The sequence below is a fragment of the Nannospalax galili genome, unplaced genomic scaffold, assembly GCF_000622305.1.
Source record: "Nannospalax galili isolate Female #2095 unplaced genomic scaffold, S.galili_v1.0 scaffold346, whole genome shotgun sequence".
NCBI classification, from domain to species: Eukaryota; Metazoa; Chordata; class Mammalia; order Rodentia; family Spalacidae; genus Nannospalax; species Nannospalax galili.
Genome location: NW_008357637.1, coordinates 8,926,475 through 8,941,920, shown reverse-complemented (window position 1 = coordinate 8,941,920; position 15,446 = coordinate 8,926,475). Strand labels below are relative to the sequence as shown.

At 38.5% G+C, this 15,446-nt stretch overlaps 1 protein-coding gene across 2 annotated transcripts in view; it reads left to right on the top strand.

Moving 5' to 3' along the window:
* The window catches only part of Ttn (titin), a 278,254-nt gene that overhangs the window by 7,012 nt on the left and 255,796 nt on the right, over positions 1-15,446 (top strand). The window contains exons 5-15 of one of the 2 annotated variants that reach the window (XM_017794904.1): positions 644-729; positions 865-1,106; positions 5,368-5,698; positions 6,032-6,181; positions 6,828-6,965; positions 8,475-8,606; positions 9,592-9,726; positions 10,452-10,589; positions 11,061-11,198; positions 14,441-14,728; positions 14,832-14,954. In XM_017794904.1, the coding sequence (XP_017650393.1) occupies positions 644-729; positions 865-1,106; positions 5,368-5,698; positions 6,032-6,181; positions 6,828-6,965; positions 8,475-8,606; positions 9,592-9,726; positions 10,452-10,589; positions 11,061-11,198; positions 14,441-14,728; positions 14,832-14,954 (1,901 nt within the window). The remainder of the gene's footprint in view (positions 1-643; positions 730-864; positions 1,107-5,367; positions 5,699-6,031; positions 6,182-6,827; positions 6,966-8,474; positions 8,607-9,591; positions 9,727-10,451; positions 10,590-11,060; positions 11,199-14,440; positions 14,729-14,831; positions 14,955-15,446) is intronic. The other variant, XM_017794905.1, reaches the window with a different exon arrangement.

Here is a 15,446-nt window from a genome sequence, read left to right as displayed (position 1 = left end):
TGCTGGAGGCTGAGAAGGGAGAAGGGAAGAAGCCTGGGTTGGGAGCACATGGGGCCAAGGGTTCACCTGCCTCCCTTGGGCGGGAGCCCTAAGAATGCTGGGGGCTGAGATCAAAGCTGCCTTTTCTACCCCCAGCAGAAGAAAGATCTCTGAGATTGTTCAGTTGGGATGTTTCGATGTACATCTGTGTGGTTTTGGCAAATAATGGACTTTTCATTTTATTTTATTTATTTTATTTTATGTGTATCAGTGCTTTGCCTTTGTATGTAAGTGCACCACGTTTGTGCAGTGCCTTCATAAGCCAGAAGAGGGTGTCAGATGGAGTTGCAGATGTTCATTAGCCACCTTATGGGTGCTGTGAATCGAACCCAGGTCCTCTGGAACAACAATAAGTGTTCTTAACCACTGAGCCATCTCTCCAGCTCCAATGGAATTTTACAATAAATGATTCTAAGTAAATTCCCCTCTAATGAGCATTTCCTATTTTTAAATAGAATTTATATTCACACAAAATCCAGAACATTCTGCAGTTTTCACATCGTGATGCACAGAGAGTTATGCTGCCCCTCTAGTCACACCTCACAGAGTGTCTTTTAGAAGAATCATTTTCCTTCCTAAAAGCTTCATCTTTCAACTTCCACAGGTGAAGAAGCAGTGCCTGCTAAAAAAACAAAGACAACTGTGTCGACTGCTCAGATTTCAGAAACAAGACAAACCCGGATTGAAAAGGTATTTTTCCCACAGAACTGCTTCCCAGCCGGCAGGTGGCCGCTTCCCCAGCTAGTCTCCTTCTGTTGTCATCGTTTTATTCCTCCTCTGTTTTCATCTTTTTTTCATCACGGCCTCTGTTTTCATCTTTTCCAGAAGATTGAAGCCCACTTTGACGCCAGATCAATCGAAACAGTTGAGATGGTCATAGATGGTGCCACTGGACAGCTGCCACACAAAACACCTCCCAGGACACCTCCTAAGCCAAAGTCAAGGTCTCCAACACCACCTTCCATCCCCGCTAAAGCACAGCTGGCTCGACAGCAGTCCCCATCACCGATAAGACACTCCCCTTCCCCGGTCAGACACGTACGGGCCCCAACCCCGTCTCCCGTCAGGTAAGGCTTCTTTCAAAAGATTGAATTATTAAGGATTTTAAAATTAGGTGTCAGGCAAGCAGAAATGCAGAATGTGGAAAAGAAGAGAAATTCCTGCCTATGATCTTTACAAATCCTCCCTGTCCATAGGTAAATTGAAGAAAATTCGAGTTCTGAGTTTTTGTTTATAATCCATTCAACGAATGCATGCTTTAGGAGTCAAAGTCAAAGCATGACCCACGAAGATGAGAAGAATGCAGAATTTAGACTTAAATCCTCTTAAAATCAATCAACCAGACCATTTGCTTACAGTTTGATCTCAGGCAGTAGACAGAATAATAATCAACCACTACTATAAATAGCTCACCACATCTATGCCAAACTCTATATGCGTTATCTCGTTCAATATTGACAACTCTTAAGAATCATCATTCTCACTAGTCCTGGTAAGCAGCTAGAGCTCAAGAAGTTAGAAGGTTTGCCCAGGGTCTCAGCTGTGTCCTTTGCAAAATAAGAAGAATCACAGGAAGAATGATTTCAAGATGTTTTATCAGGAACCAATGAGATCATTAGTTGAAGGTGCCCCTTGAAAATAGAAAATAATTATTCAAATGCTCATATCCTCAAGTAGTAAATAAAGCCTTTGAAATATTTGCATATGTTTGTTTTGTTGTCTAAAATAATAATGGATTTCTATGCTTAGCTAAATTGTGTGGGCCCTGCACATTTATAGGTATTTTAGAAGGTAAGCCTGTATCCTCAGTGCTCAGAAATTATATAATCAAGTACAAATTATCCACAGCAATTGAAACTTTGTGATTTAGCTCAACATGATGAGGCCTTTAATATGATGAACTAAAAATTCAGCAAAATTTGAGCACACAAAAAGTGTATCTTAATCAATTTAAATGAAGTAAAAATCATGTAGACAAAGTTCTCCTGCTAAGAAAAAAATTTAAGTGGAATGATGAAATAGCTGGCCCCCCAAAAATCCAGATTTACTGTGAAATTACTGTAATCAAAGTAATATGATGGGACTAAGCTACAGCTTAGTGGAAGGAGGCTTGCTTAGTGTATGTGAGCACCTGGATTTGAGGCCCAACACTAAAACTAAAGGGGAAAAAATAAATAGAAAAATACATTAAGGAAGTAAAGCAGAGAATATAGAAATAGATTTATGTGTACACAAATATTTTAATCAAGGCAAATATATTTTGCTTCATAAATAAGACTGACCTAATTAGCTACCCTTCTAGAAGAAGACAAACATAAACATCTACTTCACATTTACTTACAAAATAAATACCACCTCGATTAAAATGTTAAAGCATTTTAAAGGAGACCAGCAAGATGCTCAATGGCTAAAGGCATTTGCTACCACAGCTGATGAACCGAGTTCTATAGCCAGGACCCACAGGGTGAGAGGAGACAGCAGACTCCCACAAGTTGTCTTCTGACCTCCATAAGCATGTCATGGCATACTTCTACCCACCCACCCCACACACATAAATGACTGAATAAACACATGATTAAAAATATTAAAGGGAAGAGAGAAAACTTGGGCAATGTTTATGAGGGATAGCTTTTTAAATTATATTTACATATTCACAGTAAAAATTAAAACGTCTCTATGGCAAAAGCAAGATCATTGCTAGACTAAACAACATATTTGTGTGAAAAAAATTTAAGTGCTCCTTTCTGAAGCTGTTTCATTGTCACTGCCAGAAAAATATCATAACAAACATTGACTAGCTACCATGTGAACAGTACCAGTCCATAAACAGCAGCCTGTACAGCTACACACGTTTATGCTGGATAAGACCCTGCAATCAAAACACAAGCAAATCTAAAGGGAAAGTTACCGTGACTTACCACCAAGAACTGGAAATACCAAATGTATTAAAAAGTTGCACAGATTAATTTCTCAAGGAAAAAAAACATGCAAAACGAGCTGAAAAAATGTAGAAAGGTATCAACAATTATTTCACTTAAGAGGCAGTGTAAGTGTCCAATAAATATGGTAAAACATGCTAAATATTTTCCAATCTTGTGTTATTTTTGAACACTAAAAATCTGAAGATATTGATCAGCAGTAACATAAGAACTCGAGCAAAAAGCTCAGTTTAAAAACTATGTCTAGCAATATAAAAAAAGTGTTCAATCTCAGGTTATAAAACATCTTTTTGAGACAGGGTCTTCCTGTAGCCCCAGCTGTCCTGGAACTCACTATGTAGACCAGGTTGGCCTTGAACTCACAGAGATCTGCCTGCCTTTGCCTTCCAGGGCCGGGGGGGGGCGGGGAGTTCAATCTCAGGCTAGCTCCAAGTTTGCATACCATGAAACCACAACCCAAGCCAAATGTAATCTTTTGGAAAGATAACAATTGTACTGTATTTTAGACTCAAGCCTAAGGGGTCATCTAGAATTACAGGCATTTTCTGACCCCATGGAGCATTTGACCATCTTAGCGTTCTGAGAGTTTATTAGTAGCAACCCAATTACTTAGTCTGCAATTTTTGCTTTAAAATAATTATAAAATATAAATGCCAGTTTGTGAAGAAAATAATGGTTATCCCAGAAAGACCACTTCCTAAAGTGCCCCATTGCTTAATCTTGATTTTTGTTGTAGATGAAGCAAGCGTATTTCATTGGATGAGATGCATTGTAGCTAGCTGTGACCAAGTGATTATTTTTTCATTGTAAGTGCAGAAATAAGCACTTTCCTGTAATGACTCAAATTACATTGATTTTCACAGTTATGGTCTTACCTGCAGCCTGCTGTTAATCACTCATGTCATGCTAATCATGTCTCAAGCTCTTTTTGAATTCAACCCACTTTACTAGGTGCATTAAGAACAAAGCAGAAGTCAAAACTTGGGAGTGCATGTCTCTTTCCTTTCCTTCAGCGGCTGTGAACCCTACATCATCCTAGTCTTTGTTATATTTCCAAGGCCACCATTTTTAGAATAGAGACATGTTTGTTAGATTTCCCTTTAGTTTGGTTATGATTTCATTTCTAAAATGTAAATTGATCTTTTATAAGAAAATTATTAAATGTTTCTTCATGAAATAGGTTAATGTAATGTTCTGCTAAGTCACTCAGTATTTTAGAAAAAATATCACTGTACCTTGAACTTAATTAAGATAATTGTTTCATTTACGATCAATGAAAACTAAACATCCTATGTGTCAGACTACATTTATAAACACAGTCCTTATGCAGTGTGCAAAAACAACCAAAGAAATGCAACTGTAAGGCAATCCTGCCACCTAGTGGGAATGGAGAGTAAATGAAGTTAACTGAAAAGTTAATTTGGGGAAAATATCTTAAAATGATCAACATATCCATAAAATCATTGTTAGAGATAACAAACTGTCTTTTTGCTCTGTATGAAGATTTAACACCCAAGCTCTCTAATTGATGATATTTACACTTTAGATATACCTAAAAAGCAAAACAAGGAATGCTGTCTTGGAAGAAGCCACTTCATCAATTTAATAATAACTTAAAAAAAAAAAAGCCATAAACTCATTAGGTTTCAAAATACCTGTACTCCACAGTAACTCTGAGGAGGTTATTAAAGGAAATTCTTGGTATAATGCAATGAAAATGATATAAATAGATATAGAGGAATGAAAAAGAGCTGTCCACAAACACTTCATCTACCGCAGCAGTTCGAAGTTGCACTGCACAGCCAGTATACAAAGAAATTCTGTACAAAGCTCAGCAAGAGCACTTCCATCTGGCCTGAAAATTCAAAAGATACAGATGTGAAGAGACTATTGGGAGATGAGGGAAGAAAGGGAGGATGGGATGGAGGACAGGGGGACTTGTTTAGCCAGGATGGTTATAGAAACCTTCATAGTACATCTATTAGACATCCTCCCTCTCCCAGTCAGAACTGGGAATACAGGGAAACTTAAGATTGCTGTATTGACACGGTCTTTCCTATGGCAATATATTATTAAGGAAGCTCCTTTTTTCCCCTCTCTCTCTCTCTCTCTCTTTTCCAATGTGAGGTGAGATGGGGCAGAAAAATCTATTGCTTACTTAGAGTTAAGTCTGATTCACTTACAGGGTTACAGCAGATAAGCATAGGGCTTATTGAGATTTAAAACAAATTGCTTTCAAGTGCATTATTTACCCTCTGAATAGGTTGTGGAGGCACGTGTTTAAACTCTCCCTTAAAGTGCTACCAGATTTTCATCCCATCATCCAAATCCGATTATGCCTGCTGGAGTTCCTCACTTTTCGTTTCTGGCCTCTGTCATTGGTTTCCAGGTCTGTATCCCCAGCAGGGAGGATCTCCACATCCCCCCTCAGATCTGTGAAGTCACCACTGCTCATTCGCAAGACTCAGACAACCACCATGGCCACAGGCCCCGAGGTGCCTCCCCCTTGGAAGCAAGAGGGCTATGTGGCCTCTTCAACTGAGGCTGAGATGAAGGAGATGACAGTGACAAGCTCTACTCAGATCAGGAGAGAAGAGAAATGGGAAGGGAGATACGGTGTCCAAGAGCAAGTGACCATCAGTGGAGCAGCGGGCGCGGCTGCCAGCGTGTCAGCTAGTGCTTCTTTTGCAGCAGGAGCGGTTGCTACTGGTGCTAAAGAGGTACAGTCAAAACTCTGCTTTTCTCAGTTCATGTGCTGGTTCCTCTGATCCAATTTCAGACATGCTGTTCGGTCTGTATAGGTTGGAGGGAAAATGCACAGAAAGATAAATATAACTACCTGGAGACCAAGCTTGGGTGTCATGCTTTGTGAAAAGAAACTTTAATTGGGTCAAAGACCAATCTGTGAGGCTTGCATAAAGTGTGGACTTTAATGATGCAGACCCTGTATCTCTCGGTAATACGAGATGGCTGTATATATTTGTTCACAGTAGTTCATGTTGCAAATATCCCATCAGGCATTTAAAAAGCATACTTGTTCATTGGAAATCCAGGTGAAACAAGAGACAGACAAGAGTGCAGCTGTTGCGACTGTTGTTGCTGCTGTTGATATGGCCAGAGTGAGAGAACCAGTTATCAGTGCTGTAGAGCAGACTGCTCAGAGGACAACCACGACTGCTGTACACAAACCTGCTCAAGAACAGGTACGTGTAGGGACACCAGGGGGCGCTCGCGGAGCCCGGTTCTCCGCTGCGCAAGCTCTCAACTCAAAGTCCCTGGTGAGCCAGTGTCCTGCTGAAGGCAGCACCCAGCCCAGCGTGCCCATACTTATTAGAACTTTCTGAGGAAAAAAGTTGCCTGAAATATCAAACGTGTTGAGGCTGTAAATATCACAAGAGCACACCAGGTCAGAAGGAATATCTAGACTATGTCAGACAAGTGAAAGTTAACTGTTGTATTTATTCAAGGCATCAAGGGACTCCTTAGAGGCAGACACATGCTGGCAGGAAAGGCTAGTTGAACAAAAGGCCACTCAAGGCTAGAGTTCAGTTGCTCTGTGAGCTAGGCATGGAAACTGCTATTTCAGGGCAGGCATTAGAGTTCTCGAAACTTCCCCAAGGACCTTCACTTTTCTTTCCTCAAAACAAATGTGACATTTGATTCATGGCTGAAAAAGGATAGAAAACCAAGATTGCGTCCCACCACATATTTGAATAGACTTTGTTGTAGTTCAAACCCACTCTAGCTTTCCTTCCTGTCCTCTTGTGTGACAGTTATACTTAAAACCTGATGCATTATTGCAAGTTTCTATTCAAAGTGCATTAACGTGTCTCCTTTTATGAACATCAGATAAGAAAAGAGGCGGAGAAGACTGCTGTGACCAAGGTTGTAGTTGCCGCCGATCAAGCCAAGGAACAAGAATTCAAATCAAGAACCAGAGAAGTAATTGCAACAAAACAAGAGCAGATGCACATAACTCATGAGCAGGTGAAGGTGATTTCTATTTGGAACTCCCTGATGTGCCAATATGGATGAGAGTATTTACTGTGAAGCAACTTAATCCTGGGGCCACATGTCTAATATTACACTAATGACATCTTTGTGTCACGTGACTATTTCTGGGCACTTGATACCATAGTCCCTTAGAATCACTAAGTGTTCATACTGAAAATAGAAATGAGGGTCTTATATAACTTTTTAATGACCACGTGAATTGATTATAGATACTTAAATGACTGTGGAGAAGGAACAGGCAGAATGAAAACAAAAAAGAAGAAACTGGTGCTACAGTAGGAGCAGGGAAGAATGGAAGAGAACACTGAATTCATGTTACTTTAAAAGCTTAGCAAGTGGGGGTGGGGTTAGAGAGATGGCTCAGTGGTTAAAAGCACTGGCTGCTCTTGCAGAGGACCTGGGTTTGATTCCCAGCACCCACATGGCAGCTAACAACCATCTGTATCTCCAGTTCCAGGGGAATCCAATGCCCTCTTCTGACCTCCACAGGCATTGCACAACATGGGTGCACTCACACACATGCAAACAATACACTCATACACATAAAATTTAAAAAAATAAATAAATAAAATATTTTTTAAAGTTAGCAGCTGCTTCCTGGCTCTTTAGGATATTAGCACATGAGTTTCATATGTGACGAATATCCTGGCCTTGGACCAAATGATCAGAAAAGATGAAAAGGTCAGTCCCACAATGGGAGGCATTTGGGGACAGAGTAGATAAGGCCTGTTGGTAAGGCTGTTGGCTAGTAGAGCTGATCATCAATAGGATAGCTTGAGAGGATACATTTTCAAGTCCCTTTCAACCATGAAATCGTGAGTTTCAGTGCTCGGATATCTGAGCATGGGAAAGAGGCAAAGGAGAGAACAGCTCTCTCTATATACTCCTTCCTTCAGCATCAGGATACACAGCTTCCTTTGGTGGCTAAGCATTTACAGAATATTTTGCCTAGGATAGATGCCAAAATTGTCTTTCCATTGTGTCTAAATTTTAGGAAAATCTTGGTCAAAGCCATTATAACGTTTAGAAAACAAATTCTGAAACAAAATAGTGAGAAATGCAGACTAAATTATCTATTCTTGGCTTCTCATACATGAAATAAAAGGGCAGGAAAATTTCTTCAGCCTTCCATTATAATATTATGTGTTCTAAAATTGCTTTCAGATGATGAATTAGCACACAGTTAGATTACCATATACTCACTTATAAAAGGTTCAACTCTTTTAAAAGAAGACTGCAACTGTCTTTACAAAACAATCAGTACTGAATTCAGCATTCTTTTTCCTATAAAGAGACTAACTTATGGTTCAGGCAGAGAACAAATATGATCACATTAATTATGATGAGATTATTTATTCAATGACATCTCCAGAAAAGAAACTTTACTCCTTGAAATTTGTTTCATTTTATTTTATAAACACTGTGATACCTCCATTGGAGAGTAGGAAACAATAAGGTTTTGTTTTTAATCATTGATTGCAGATAAGAAAAGAAACTGAAAAAGCATATGTACCAAAGGTAATAATTTCTGCAACTAAAGCCAAAGAGCAAGAAACTAGAATTACTGGAGAAATTACTACAAAACATGAACAAAAGCAAATAACTCAAGAAACAGTAAGTCCGATTTGATAAATACTTTGTGGTTTGTTGACAAATACCACATTCCAACTGGCTGCATGTACCTCATAACCAAAACTTTAGAATAGACTTTCTGCCATCTGTTTTCTTTCTGTTGTTTCTCTGTGTCTAGTGTTGAACTCTTCCACAATGGAAATTCTATCCTCAGGGCACTGTTTTGTGGACACTGTCAACTAGAAGAGAACAGGAGTAACCCATGAACTTTCAGAACATACACAAGCAGGAGGTAGACATCACCTCTGTCCACTACCCACAAATACCATCCATTTTTCATGCAAAGCTTGAGCCCTCAGTCTCTTAGATTGTGACATTCAACCTTTATACTGCTTCAAGGCACATGCCTGTGCATACCTGCTCACACACACATGCACACACCTTAGCTAAAAATGCTCCAACAGAACATCAGGGGGGAACATGCAACTGTTGGGCATCAGAGAAGACAGCATCCTTCCTGGGTAATAAAATGAAGTAGATGTGTAGGCTACTTTGTACAGCCACATAAAGATGATTTTTGAGGACACTATACTTGGAAAGGTTACTCAGAGTCAGCTGGCTAGGTTTCCATCACCTAGTCTTCAGTATAAAAGAGGCTTCCAGTGCAACAGAGCTGTGATTTCGGACATCGGCATCCCTACCACCATTGCCACATTGCAGAATGACAAGCTCAGCCAGCCTGTGGTTTTCAACGATTTGTCAGCAGCTTGGTGGGTTCCCTAACATGTCACCACATCTCAAAGATGTTACCTTTTCAGTTCTAGCACAATTTGTTAAGGAGCATATTGCCATAAAATCCACTCCTCAGGAAAACAAATAGGTTGTAAGCACATGCTTAGACCTCTGAAATGGAGTGTGACATTTTCTCCCTTGTCACTAAGCCTTCTGAATTCTGAATGTGACCAGATCATCTCATTGTTTCTTTTGTGCCTTTTGAAACTTAAATCATTTTACTCTATGAAATCAGGTAAGACAGGAAACTGAGAAAATTGTTGCATCCATGGTGGTGGTTGTCACTGCCAAGTCCACAAAACTAGAAACAGTGGTGGGATTTCAAGAAGAAATTGCCATACAAGATCAAATGCACCCCACTCATGAACAGGTGATGACCTCCTGCAGATGTGAAAGTCACTTGCATCATGTCACTCGTCACATTCATCATGGCTCTAAATCATCATGCTGTCACCGCTTCAAAACCTCATGAGCCTTTGCCACCACTGGCTTTAACTGTCACCTCTCATCTCTTAACTCTCAGGCTTTCCCTGGCTTGTGACTAATAGACTATAATTCACTTTAGTATCTCCCTATTTGTATAGGCACCAATATACAAGACAAAAATTATGCACCATTTATGGCTGTATTAGAACTCTGCATAGATGATAAGAATAATTGGCAATGGTATAGCATTTATTAGTCTTTCCTTTCTAATCACATTTTCTTTTAGTCTTATTGTTTTGTTTTCTTATTTTTATTTATTTACTTATTTCTTTTTGAGACAGGGTCTCACTATGTAGCCCTGGCTGATCTGGAACTCCCTATGTAGGCTAGGGTAGCCTCAAACTCACAGAGATCCAGCTGTGTCTGCCTCCCAAGTGCTAGGATTAAAGATGTGTGCTGCTCTGTCGGCTTTAGTCTTATTATTTTAATATTTTTGCCAGTGAAACAGTATGGATGATTGAAGCAGCCCAGATGATATACTTAGGTTTAATGAAGTATCTGTGAATAATACGAAAACGTTGCTTCCTTTTCCAGGAAACTTGTTTCTTTTATTAGAGTCTCATGAAATTTGTTGATATTTTCTTACCTTTTTAAAAATTGTATTACCAGATAATGAAGGAAACTAGGAAAACAGTGGTACCTAAAGTCATAGTTGCCACACCCAAGATCAAAGAACAAGATTTAGTATCAAGAACTAGAGAAGGCATCGCCACCAAAAGAGATGAAGTCCAAATAACTCAAGAAAAGGTGAATACAGATATTTGAGATGTGAAAAGTTCATCCTTTAACCAATTTTTAGTAAACCATTAATTATTATGTAGTATGAATTATTAATCGCTATATTCTTTTTTAAATCCATGACTAAAAAATAATAACTGTGTGACTGATTACCATTCATCTTCACTTCTGACTTTCACCATCTATAACATTTGCAGTTTATGTTATTCACTGTTGTTCATCGCATGGACATTAGCATTGCAGTTTACTTTTTCTTAAAGCGATATGGAAGCATCTAGAGATTATTTTGTAGCTAACATTTCTAAGTTCTGTGATTCTCATTCTCTGTGAGCACTGCCAAGTGGAAATTAATTTCTCCTGAGTATTCAACCCCAAATAACTTTGTCTTGCATCCCCACTAGGAGTGGGGTGGGGAAGGGTCATACCCAGTGTGTCTGAAGCCCCACATAACTTAAACTTTGATTTTACTGTAATAATCAGATGAGAAAGGAAATGGAGAAAACTGCCTTGTCTACGATAGCAGTTGCTACTGCTAGAGCCAAAGAACAAGAAACAATCTTGAGATCTAGAGAAGCGATGGCAGCTAGACAAGAACAAAGCCAAGTTACCCATGGAAAGGTGACTATTGCTACCAGTGTGCACGCCCCACCATAATATATTAATACAGACTCTTACCTGAAATCCCCGGGTATAATATATTAATATCAAGCCTCACGTGAAAACCTCATTACACTAATACCAAACCTCAAGATTCTTATTTGGGAGACACTATTAATCAATTTTATTTTTAGATAATTAAGCAATTTTAAACTAAAAAATCAGATTACTTATTATTGTTGACATTGCTACCTATGTCTTTCCCGGCTTTATTGTTTTTACCATTGTTCTCAAATTTTTATTAACATCCAGAAATTCCCCTCAAGTTGATAACTGAAATTGCATGCAGGCTACTTTTAAGAGACTCAATGCACATAAAAAGTAGTTGCGTAAGGAAGTAATGAATTTTACTGTGGAGAAGATGTGTGTTTAAAAGAGTCATAAATTCAAGATATTGTGCTATAATCTAAAGATTTAGTTCAGTAAATTACCTATAATTTTCTTCATATGAAAGTTCAACGTTTTCCTTCCTCTAAGTATCAGATGAGAAAAGAAACTGGGAAAATTATAGTGCCCACTGTAGCAACTTCTACCACAGCTAAGCAAGACACAGTACTGAGAAATCTAGAGAAGAGAGTGTTCAAACAGACCAGTTGCACACAAGCTGCAGCCATAAAAATTTGCACATATTTGCAGCCATAAAAATTCCATGATTTAAGCTATCTCCCATAACTGTAATTTGCTCTAAATAAGCTATTTACCTGAGTTTACGCTCTATTGGGACTTAGCAACGAAGGTTTTTGGATTCATTAGCATCACAGACTGTATTCTCGTCTCTGTTTCCCTCGGTGTTGATTTCTAGCACAAAATCTTCCAGTTCTTTTTTTTCCTAAGACATAATTTGAGATAAGCTTCAAACTTCCATCCAAGTCTAATATTTAATGGTATTTAAGCCTTCTAGAAGTCACCTGTGGAATAAGCTTTACCATGAAACATACTTCAAGAATGATTCGTTTTTATTTCTGTCATATAAATTTGACTGTTTTATTTTTGTTAACTATTAATTGAGGATGGAAGTTGAGAAAATATCTTTATGTAAGTTAATAGTACCCACTGCAAAACCTACTGAACCAGACACACTGCCAAGGAGGAGAGAGGGATTGGCCATTGAGCAAGAACAAATACATCTTCAGAGGAGGGGGAGGCTACCACTGTCGAGTGAAAAGCATTGCTTCATCCTGTCCCATCATCAGCGCTCTTAACTTTCACCTATCATGAGTTCATGTGTTCCTAGTCCTCCATTTAATTGCTTTACTGATGAACAAAATGTGAGAGATGGTTAGATTCAGTTCAGTTCCTCCAGTGGAACATTTAGCATTTCTAGTTGTGAGCGCCCAGATTAAGTCAAACTCTTCAATTAATTCTCAGCATTTATCTGGTGTAAATTGGGGTCTCCTAATCCAATTTGTCTTCCTGCTTATCTGAATTCCAAGAATAAAAAAGGATATTTAAGTCACTGAGAAGTAAGAACAGGTGTCAGCATAGAGTATTCATTTGCTGTTTCAAACAGGATATGGAGACAGATGTTGATATAGATTAATTCAAGAAAAATGTGCACATTCTTCCATGATTCAAAATATCTTAATCATAATTAAGACTTTTTTGACATAAATTTTAAATTAGGAACAAGATTTGTTATCTTGATTGTGTGAATTTTAGTCAACTGACATTTTTTGAAACTGAGTTTTCTCATTTCTAAAATAAATAAAAATAAAACTTTACCTGTTTAACTCATATCATAGCCTGTTTAAAAGGTGCAAATGAGATACAGTGAAAACGAAATTTCTCTAGCAAAGTAATATCTATGTTTGTACTAAAGTACTCTGTTGAAGAGAAACATTCAACTCTGTTGAATTAAAAACATCTATAAAGTTAACTAGTGGTCCATACTTTTAGCAAGTAAATGAAAATGATTAACTCACCTAAGTTTCAAATATATTTTGTAGTTTCTTCCAAAATGCAATTTGAATAGAAGATGATATTTCAATTCTTTAAAACAGATTAGATTATTTTACGCTTCTTAGAGGGAAACACTAGATGGCTGTTAACTATTAACTAATCCTGCCTTTTAAAGGCATTATTCATGCCTTATATGTGATTCAGAAAATACTTTTAAAGATACTCAGGTAGCATGCTTGAAACACATTTCAGATGCATGCTAGATCTCAGTCATAGCTGAACCTAAGAAGACTGAAAATTAATAAAAGAGCACTGTCTTACTTCTAAAGTACACTGGACAGTCATGGCTATGTAGTATCTTATAGTGTTTCCACGTATTGCATAGAATCAAAATGTGTGGGCCTCATCAGCTGCTTTCCTATCTTTAAAAGAAACTCCTTTTGCAAATTGTGTTCTCATTCATTTTAATCAGATTCATGGAAACAAGAAAATAATATTTGTCTCCCTGTTTGCTTTAACTCCCAGCAAAAATGAAAGTAAATTGAACTTCAATGTGAAAGGCTGTTCTCTGGAATGCAAACATGATAACACTTTCATTTCCATCACAATATTTTCATTCCTGTGTGTTAAGAGAGATATTTTTTTTCTAATAGGCTGAATAAATCTTATCCCCAGTGGATCATAAGTAAATTCATGTGCTCACTCTGATCAGGAGCTTTCATGTTATCTCACATTTGCATGCAGCTTGTCACTCTATAGCAATTGATTTTTCTGATGTGATGAGGACAATATTGAGTGTGCTTTTATCATTGCTGTCGCCATGTCAACACCAGACTAAATGATCAACAAGATAATAAAGATCATCAATGAAGACAATCCATTCCAAAGTTCTTATTTCCCAGTTGCTAATTGACTATCTTCCTAGCCTACATAAATTGCTTGAAATATTCAAAATATCCTTATGATAGATACATATATATATATATACACACACATATACAGTGTTGTCCTGTCTTATGTCTTGTGGTCTAGGATCTAGTATAATTAAGCAGAATGTAGCGTATACCTAAATAAATGTCTTTGTGATACAATAATGAAATATTAAATCAATGAAATATTATGTCTTAGATTTGGATTACTTTTTGAGCACATTAACAGTTCTATATAAGATGAATAGTGTGGACATTTAGACATCTGTCTGTTCTGAGTGACTAGGAGGAGTTGTCTCAGGAGGATAGCCCTGGGAGATGGTCAAGCCTGACTTTGGCATGACTGTCTACTAACTTGGAAAACCTTGTCTCCAGGTGGGCGTTGGGAAAAGGGCTGAAGCTGTAGCAACAGTTGTAGCTGCAGTGGACCAGGCCCGTGTGAGAGAACCCAGAGAGCCTGGGCACGTAGAAGAATCGTACGCTCAGCAGACCACGTTAGAGTATAAGGAACACATTTCTACCACAAAGGTGCCTGAGCATCCCCAGCGCCCAGCCTCGGAACCCCACGTTGTCCCTAAAGCAGTCAAGCCTGTCGTGATTCAGGCTCCTTCTGAGACTCATATCAAAACTACTGACCAAATGGGAATGCACATATCATCAGAGGTGAGTCTGCACTGCTGTGTTTTCACACTGCTTGGGGAAAGCAGCCTTACCTGCTGAAGTCACCTGGTGAACTGCACTGTCACTGAGTTTTATTTTACTGCAGATCAAGAAAACTACAGATCTCTCGACTGAAAGATTAGTCCATGTGGATAAACGCCCCCGTACAGCAAGCCCTCACTTTACTGTTTCAAAAATTACTGTTCCTAAGACAGAACATGGATATGAGGTAAGATGTGCAGTAGAATACAGAAATGGTTAACTCCAAGTAAATACCTGGTTCCAGATGTAGAACACTCCCGTGTAGGCCAGTGTGGGTCTCATTTTGATAACATGCCTTATCTATACTCTGGTGATCCCAGATGCCCCCAGGCTAGGCTTCTGAAATGGGCCCCATAGGACGAAGCCAGTAACAAGCAGCTATCTTCTTATGAAGAGACAAAATCCATACCAGACCTCTGTTTCACATTTCAGAGATGGCTCCAACTCGATTGCTTTGATGGCTACAGTTCCAATCATTTTGTAAAAGATGATATGTCATCCTGTCTAGTGATCCATATGCTGTTGAGACATTTCAGAGTAGCTTAGTCGTGAATGTATTTACTAATAAAGGAAGGCGATGAGACATTCACAAACTCATAAGCTCTAGATTGGCAAAGTGGAGAGTTACTGTCATGTGGAGGTTGAACTGGATTATGGGATGAAACAGGCCTGGGCTAAC